The sequence below is a fragment of the Oncorhynchus mykiss genome, chromosome 20 (genome assembly GCF_013265735.2).
Source record: "Oncorhynchus mykiss isolate Arlee chromosome 20, USDA_OmykA_1.1, whole genome shotgun sequence".
NCBI lineage: Eukaryota > Metazoa > Chordata > Actinopteri > Salmoniformes > Salmonidae > Oncorhynchus > Oncorhynchus mykiss.
Genome location: NC_048584.1, coordinates 20975582 through 20984745, shown reverse-complemented (window position 1 = coordinate 20984745; position 9164 = coordinate 20975582). Strand labels below are relative to the sequence as shown.

At 43.9% G+C, this 9164-nt stretch overlaps 1 protein-coding gene across 1 annotated transcript; it reads left to right on the top strand.

The window, feature by feature from the left end:
• Positions 1-5206: 5206 nt before the first annotated feature.
• LOC118942009 lies at positions 5207-6523 on the top strand. The gene is made up of 3 exons (XM_036955555.1): positions 5207-5742; positions 5920-6250; positions 6372-6523. The coding sequence occupies exons 1-3, from the start codon at positions 5374-5376 to the stop codon at positions 6464-6466; spliced, it is 795 nt and encodes a 264-aa protein (XP_036811450.1). The 5' UTR covers positions 5207-5373; the 3' UTR covers positions 6467-6523.
• Positions 6524-9164: the final 2641 nt, after the last annotated feature.

Sequence of the window (9164 nt, the reverse complement as noted above, 5' to 3'; positions counted from 1 at the left end):
ACATCATGCGCCCCACCACCAGGCTTTGCCCCGACATCATGCGCCCCACCACCAGGCTTTGCCCATCTATCCTGCCCCCCACCACCAGGCTTTGCCCCTCTATCCTGCCCCCCACCACTGGGATTTGCCCCGGCATCATGTCCCCCACCGCCAGGCTTTGCCCCTCTATCATGCCCCCCACCACGAGGCTTTGCCTCTCTATCATGCCCCCTACCACCATACTTTGCCCTTCTATCCTGCCCTCCACCACCAGGCTTTGCCCTTCTATCCTGCCCCCCACCACCAGGCTTTGCCCCTCTATCCTGCCCCCCACCACCAGGCTTTGCCCCTCTATCCTGCCCCCCACCACCAGGCTTTGCCCCTCTATCCTGTCCCCCACCACCAGCCTTTGCCCTTCTATGCTGCCCCCCACCACCAGGCTTTGCCCCTCTATCCTGCCCACCACCACCAGGCTTTGCCATGGCATCCTGCCCCCCACCACCAGGCTTTGCCCCGACATCATGCGCCCCACCACCAGGCTTTGCCCCGACATCATGCCCCCCACCACCAGGCTTTGCCCAGGCATCCTGCCAGCCACCACCAGGCTTTGCCCTTGCATTGTGCCCCCCACCACCAGGATTTTCCCAGGCATCCTGTCCCCCACCACCAGGCTTTCCCCAGGCGTCATGCCACCCATCACTCACTATCGCGGATCATATCTGCACTCTAATTCAGAGCATCACTGCCAGATCCAACAACATCGTCAACAAGGAGCTGGAGAAGTGTATCGACTCTTATAGTAAGAGCATCTGGGCTGACACTTTCTACTGCGAGTACATGAAGATGTACCCATCACCCCAGGGGATTGAAGCCTTCTCATTTGATGAGGATAGATTTCTAGTGGTGACCAACATAATCGGCAGAATATTGCTGAACAATCTCCAGCTAGAGATGCTCCTCTCAGTGGAAGACTTCTATTTGGATGAAGTAGGGAGCAGTGGGGTAAGCAACGATCACAAGTGTTTATCCTTATGAAAGTCCACTCATTCAATTTTCTCTGATAAAAATACAAATACATGTTGGTAAAGAGGAGATATGAAATGTAACACATGTTCTGTTAAATATTGTGTTCTTGTTGCTTTCAGTCTGTGGACTTGATCCGGGCAATCCCAGAGACCCCTAACCCTGATAAAGTGGTAGACATCACAACAACCCTGACCACTAATCCAGTCAACCTTGAGGTTTTGGATGAAACACTTGTTCTTCAGTCAGGTGAGTTACACTGTCACAATCACTTTGACAGGTGATCATTTTTCACTGTAATGTTACTTACTGGCTCAAGTTTAATAACTAGACAGTTTGGTAATTAAGTTAAAGACGTCCTCCAGAGAATGTTGAACTTTTCCTGTTGAAAAGCGATATCCCAAGTATAAATCCAGTAAATTACACACACTAAAGCAGTGGTCACCAACCGGCCAATCGCAATCGACTGGTCGATCTCCAAGGCATTCCTAGTCAATCACCAAACATGTATGTAAACAACCCAACAATAAAGCCTTAAAGTTTTTATTTAAGACTGATCTTCACTTTGTTCGCCACCAACAGGCTTTGCCACGGCACACTGCACCCCACCACCAGGCTTTTCCCCAGCACCCTGCATTCCACCCCCAGGCTTTGCCCTGGCAACCTGCACCTCGTCGCCAAGCTTTGCCGCTAATGCCATGCAGGGCTTTGGCACCAAAGTCATCCTGAAACAAATGGTCCTGCTATTCTTGGAGAGGCTCCCTCCTTCGTCAGAGGACCTTGAGTCAGAGTTCCTGACTATCACCGATCGTATCTGCACGCTGTTTCAAAGCATCACTGCCAGATTCCGCAACATCTTTAATGAGGAGCTGGAGAAATGTACCGACTCTGACAGTAAGAAGTACTGGGCTTACACCTTCTACTGGGAGTACATGAAGAGGTACCCATCATCCCAGTGCCTGGGGATTGAAGCCTTCACATGTGATGAGGAGAGATGTTTAGTGGTGGCCAAAATGTTTGCAAAGAAGATGTGCCCCAAGATGCTCCCCTCAACAGCAAACTTCGACGAGGCTGAAGATTCAGGCAGCAATGGAGTAAGCGATAATTTCCCGTGTTAATCTTTATGAAAGTCCACTCATTAAATTATATCTGATAAAAAAAAACAATAAATGTCAATGTTGTGAAAAAGGAGATATGAAATGTAGAAAATGTTCTGTTAAATATTGTGTTCTTGTTGCTTTCAGTCTGTGGACTTGAACCTGGCAATCCTAGAGACCCCTAACCCTGATAAAGTGGTAGACATCACAACAACCCTGACCACTAATCCAGTCAACCTTCAGGTTTTGGATGAAACACTTGTCCTTCAGTCAGGTGAGTTACACTGTCACAATCACTTTGACAGGTGATCATTTTTCACTGTAATGTTACTTACTGGCTCAAGTTCTGTAACTAGACAGTTTGGTAATTAAGTTAAAGACGTCCTCCAGAGATTGTTGAACTTTTCCTGTTGAAAAGCTTTCTCCCAAGTATAAATCCAGTAAAGTACAAGCAGTGGTCACCAACCGGCCAATCGCAATCGATTGGTCGATCTCCAAGGCATTCCTAGTCAATCCCTAAACATGTATGTACAAAACCCAACAATAGACTGATCTTCACTTTGTCCGCCACCAACAGGCTTTGCCACGGCACACTGTACCTCACCTCCAGGCTTTGCCACGGCACACTGCACCCCACCACCAGGTTTTACCCCGGCACACTGCACCCCACCAACAGAATTTTCCCCAGCACCCTGCATTCCACCCCCAGGCTTTGCCCTTGCAACCTGCACCTCGTCGCCAAGCTTTGCCGCTAATACCATGCAGGGCTTTGGCACGATAGTCATCCTGAAACAAATGGTCCTGTTTTTCTTGGAGAGGCTCCCTCCTGCATCAGAGGACCTTGAGTCAGAGTTCCTGACTATCACTGATCGTATCTGCACGCTGTTTCAAAGCATCACTGCCAGATTCCGCAACATCGTTAATGAGGAGCTGGAGAAGTGTACCGACTCAGACAGTAAGAAGTACTGGGCTTACACCTTCTACTGGGAGTACATGAAGAGGTACCCATCATCCCAGTGCCTGGGGATTGAAGCCTTCACATGTGATGAGGAGAGATGTTTAGTGGTGGCCAAAATGTTTGCAAAGAAGATGTACCCCAAGATGCTCCCCTCAGCAGCAGACTTCGACGAGGCTGAAGATTCAGGCAGCAATGGAGTAAGTGATGATTTTAAGTGTTTATCTTTATAAATGTCCACTCATTCAATTTTCTCTGATAACAATACAAATCATTTGGGAAAAAGGAGATATGAAATGCAGCAAATGTTCTGTTAAATATTGTGTCCTTGTTGCTTTCAGTCTGTGGACTTGAACCTGGCGATCCCAGAGACCCCTAACCCTGTCAAAGTGGTAGACATCACAACACCCCTGGCCACTAATCCAGTCAACCTTGAGGTTTTGGATGAAACACTTGTCCTTCAGTCAGGTGAGTTACACTGTCACAATCACTTTGACAGGTGATCATTTTTCACTGTAATGTTACTTACTGGCTCAAGTTCTGTAACAAGACAGTTTGGTAATTAAGTTAAAGACGTCCTCCAGAGATTGTGAACTTTTCCTGTTGAAAAGCTTTATCCCAAGTATAAATCCAGTAAAGTCCACACACTAAAGCAGTGGTCACCAACCGGCCGATCGCAATCGACTGGTCGATCACCAAGGCATTCCTAGTCAATCCCTAAACATGTATGTAAACAACCCAACAATAAAGCCATACGTTCCTATTTTTTGTATTACTTTCACGCTGTTGGTGGTAGGTGCACTTGATTCAGCAGCCCTAGCGCCGGGAAGGCATAGTGTTCCCATTTTGAACCATTTCATGTGTCTGAAGGTAGAACTCCGCCTACCCTGCAGGCGCAGAGAGCAAATCAACTGCACCTACTGTATAGGCCTACCGCTGGCCAATCAGATAGCCTGCACATTTTCCTTGAGCCATAGACTGTAAAAATGAAGTATTGAACGCACAGCAAATTTCATATTGTGACACTTCAAAACCACGACAAGAGAGAGACTCAATGAATACTGCAAGGAGCTGTTCTTTTAATGAGTAAGTTTAAGTTGTTATTCAACATTGTCAACACTTTGTTCAACACGTAAAGCCATAAAATGCGAGTTGTCCTTATTTCCACTCACGCTACAACCAGCACTGCAAGCTGTATTGAATGAGAATGGCAAAGTGTTCCGATTAGCTTGTGTTATTATTAGCGACTTGGCTTCTGTTTTTATATTGAGGGATATCTCACTCGTCATGGGAGTAACAACATGAATTGGTGCTTGAGGTGGAAATAATGCAGTGGGCCTTGAGTTTCACCCTCTGCTGGAGTGCAGAGGAGTCGGTTGAGAGGCAGCCTCACTGCTTCTCCCTCCCCTCAGACTTACCATCAGATGCAGGCCATCAGTCCTGTAAAAAAATTCAAGTGAATTATTATGCTCACTCAGCTGTGCCTCCCAAATAATACAACACATTATCTAATTACCAGTGTTATCATATATAAAAAAAAAATATATATATTATTTAAATACACGGTCTGAAAAGATCAACATTGGCAGGCCAATCCAAGTGTTGCCAATATGCAGTGATAATGTATTGGGCCAAAATCCTACTGAACAAACCTCATTGCTACAGAACAGTTTTGAAATAGTTAATGTTGCATAGGTTAACTTTTTTTAAAGTCATGTTTAAAAAAATCTGAGCGCTAGATCTGGACTTGCATTTTGACTCAGAAAGTGATCTTGACTCAGAAAGTGATTTTGACTCAGAAAAGGTTGGTGACTACTGCTCTCAAGGGGATAAGAATAAGTTTTTAGCTAAATACAGTTTCTTAGAGACAACTGCCAACTTCAAGGAGCAGGCTATTCAAGGTGTTGGTCTGATTGTGATCCGTGATGTCATCGGCCTCCCCCCTTTCTCGAGGAACAATACAGAAGCAATATAGAACAAAAGATAAACGGCCCCACACTTGTGCTATGTCATGACATACCTAGACCACCTGTTGAGAGGTGACTTTTGTTAAGTACATCAGGTGTTAAGTGTGGTGAAAAGGACACTAGAGTGCCACTTCAAGTTTTTTTGTAAGACTGATCTTAATTTTGTCCGCCACCAACAGGCATTGCCCCGGCACCCTGCATTCCACCTCCAGGTTTTTTCCCAGCACCCTGCATTCCACCCCCACGCTTTGCCCCAGCACCCTGCATTCCACCCCCAGGCTTTGCCCTGACATCCTGCACCGCATCGCCAAGCTTCGCCACTAATGCCAAGCCAGGCTTTGGCACGAAAATCATGCTGAAACAAATGGTCCTGCTATTCTTGGAGAGGCACCCTCCTGCATCAGACCTTGAGTCAGAGTTCCTCACTATCGCCGATCGTATCTGCACGCTGTTTCAAAGCATCGCTAACAGATTCCGCAACATCGTTAATGAGGAGCTGGAGAAGTGTACCGACTCTGACAGTAAGAAGTACTGGGCTTACACCTTCTACTGGGAGTACATGAAGAGGTGCCCATCATCCCAGTGCCTGGGGATTGAAGCCTTCACATGTGAAGAGGAGAGATGTTTAGTGGTGGCCAACTTGTTTGCAAAGAAATTGTACCCCAAGATGTTCCTCTCAGCAGCAGACGTCGATGAGGCTGAAGATTCAGGGAGCAATCGAGTAAGCGATGGTTTTAAGTGTTTATCTTATTAAAGTCCACTCATTCAGTTGTCTCTGATCCAAAAATGTATTGTTGTCAATATTGTTAGAATAAAAAAAAAAAATAGTACATCTGCAATGTTGCAAATGTTATGTTAAATAATAACTTTCTTAAATATTTCATATTTTTGCTTTCAGCCTGTGGACCTGAACCTGGCAATCGCCAACGAATTTGTCCCTAACCCTGTCAAGGTGTTGGAGTTGCTTCAACCCCTGTCACTGCCAGACATCAAAAAGCCCTTGACCACTATCCATGACAAAGTGCTGGACAACACAACAACAACCCTGGTTGATGCCCCAGTTAAGGTGGACAGCATCACAACACCCCTGGTTGATGCCCCAGTTAAGGTGGACAACATCACAACACCCCTGGTTGATGCCCCAGTTAAGGTGGACAACATCACAACACCCCTGGCCACTAATCCAGTCCACCTTAAGGTTACCGATGAACCAGTTGAATTCCAGTCAGGTGAGTTACATTTGCACATTTGCACTTTGACAGGTTATCATTTCCCTCTGACAGTTTTGTAACTAACTCATTTGTAACGAATTTAAGCTATTGTGATTGATCTTCTCCTTCTCATTTCCAGAAGATGTTGTGGTCATTAAACCAAAGAAAAGCAGAGCCATGAGATTCTTCAGTCGACTTTTCTGCTGCATAAACGAAGATGATTTGATGGTGTGAACCTGACCAGCTTTTCAGAGGATAATTTCAGCTCACACACAAACACACGGGCACGCACACACATGTATTTGCATGCACACACACACACACACACACACACACACACACACACACACACACACACACACACACACACCACAGTTGTTTAACATGAGTTTTGCATGTTAAATATTTCTCTATAATTTTTCCTCATTAAATATTTTATTATGTCTTCATTCAATGACTATTTTTACTATTTACAGTAGCAATCAATTTATATTGTTATTTTTTTGTAACTATTTACAGTTTCATTTCACATTTCATCACAAACTTTTTTACAATCGCTCAGACCCATTTCTCAATACTTAGGTCACTTTTTCAAAACTCTTCACACAGTGAGCATAACAGCAGTCTATGTGGGCTAAACTATGGATCATTTTTCATTGATTTGGCACAAAATGCATTCAATGACTACATCTTTCAATCTTCATAAACTCTTTTCTCACTCAGACACAACCACCACCAAAACTCTATGTACCTACAGGCCAATTTGCACATGTTTACATACTCTTTTCAAAACTGTTAAACTTAAATTCAAAACCTAAAATTACACAAAATTGAATAAGACATAAATTTGCTGAATTTCTACAGTAATAGCAAATTGAAATATTTTCCAAATCTAAAAAATGAAATACTATCAAAACAATTAGACCAACCACAGCTGATTCCCATTGTAGATGAACACCTACCCAGGTGTTAGTCTTTCAGTTTCATTACCATCTATACAAAATGGGACATTTTAGGAATAATGCTGTACTGTAATGTAAACATGGACCCAGCCAGAGATAGAGAAGTGGCTGACAGAAGAAGAAGAGTGGCTGGGAGAGGGAGAGGAGTACATATGAGTGGTGGAAGAAGACCGAGAGGAAAATCAAGAGCTGTAGTCTCAGATGAGATTAGGGCTACTATAATTGATCATGTAATATATCATGCTCTATCAATGAGAGAGGCTGGTCTGAGAGTGCAGCAAAATCTGCAACACTCAACAGTGGCATCTATTCTGAGAAATTTCCGGCAAAACAACAGGTAAGATGTGCATTCTGCAAGGGCATCTGACTGAACTGCACATTACAGAAGTATATTGAGCAAAGCCTCCAAACCTACTTGCGTGTAATTGTTTCACTGCTGTGCAGGAAACTGCAATCGTTGATATGGTCATCAGAAACAATGGCATAAAACTCACAGAGATTCGGGACAGAGTGTTGGCAGACAATGTAAGCATGACAACTATTTCTAGAGTCCTGAAACAACATCAAGTCAGGATGAAGCAGTTGCGCACTGTCCCCTTTGAGAGGAACTCTGAACGAGTCAAGCAACTCAGGAACCAATAAGTCCAGGTAAGATGACTATAAAATATAGTACTGGTTTTGAACAAAACCAAACAGGGCAGAGGCACACAATGGCATGTTTTAAGGTATAATGTAAACTACCGTAATAGCCTAACTCTTATGTTGTCTTGTGGATTTATTTTAGAGAGTCATGGAGATTGAAGCCAGGCAAACACCCCACATATTCATCTTTGTGGATGAGGCTGGTTTCAACTTGGCCAAAACACGGTGGCGAGGAAGGAATGTGATTGGGAAAAGAGCCTCAGTGGATGTCCCGGGCCAGAGGGGTGCCAATATCACAATGTGTGCAGCAATATCCTCTGATGGATGGCTGTTACACAAACCTCTAAATGGGACATACAACACTGAGCGTCTCATTTCATTCCTGGATGACCTCTATGGAAGGGTTGTGCCAGGTGAGGAGAGGTTCGCAGTGAGAGGAAAATGTTTGTAATTGTATGGGACAATGTGGCGTTTCACCACTGCTGCAGTCACAGGATCCCAGGATGATGTCATTTTCCCTCCTTCCTTACTCTCCATTCCTCAACCCCATAGAGGAATTGTTTTCCTTATGTAGGTGGAAGGTTTATGACCACCATCCACATGATCAATTGTCCCTCCTGGACGCAATGAAGGCTGGATGCCTGGACATATCTGCAGAAGATTGCCAGGGATGGACCAGGCATGAAAAAAGATTATTTCCTAGGTGTATTGCCCAAGATGACATAAGATGTGACGTGGATGAGAACCTGTGGCCAAATGCACATGACAGGCTTTACTAGCATTGCTGCTGTATCTGTATCGGTAGACGGTGTATATACAAATTCTTGTATTTTGGAATCACATGAGACATGTATGTAGTGTTTTGAACATGAAATGAACTGCTGTGCCAAGCTGAAAGTTAGTTATGCTCACTGTGTGAAGAGTTTTGAAAAAATGACCTAATTATTGAGAAATGGGTCCTAGCGATTGTAAAAAACTGTAAATGACATATTATTTATGCATCAACATGTGTTGAACGTCTGTTAGCCTGAGTTTCCTAGTTTAATAACTGTATTTGTTCCATTTTCCAGCAGATGGCAGTCTTGTCTAATATCTGGAGTCATGTATGTTACAGTAATTCTGATGACCTTGTGTCTTGGAATATATGTTCTTAGTCATTATCATGTGCTATAAGAAAATACTACAATGAATATATATATACATTTATAACGAGCATGACCAAAGTACAGTATTGACAAGCATGACCACAGTTCAAAGAACAATGGTCTTTATGTATATGCTATTAAACTTGTAGTCAAATCAAATCAAATTTATTTGTCACATACACA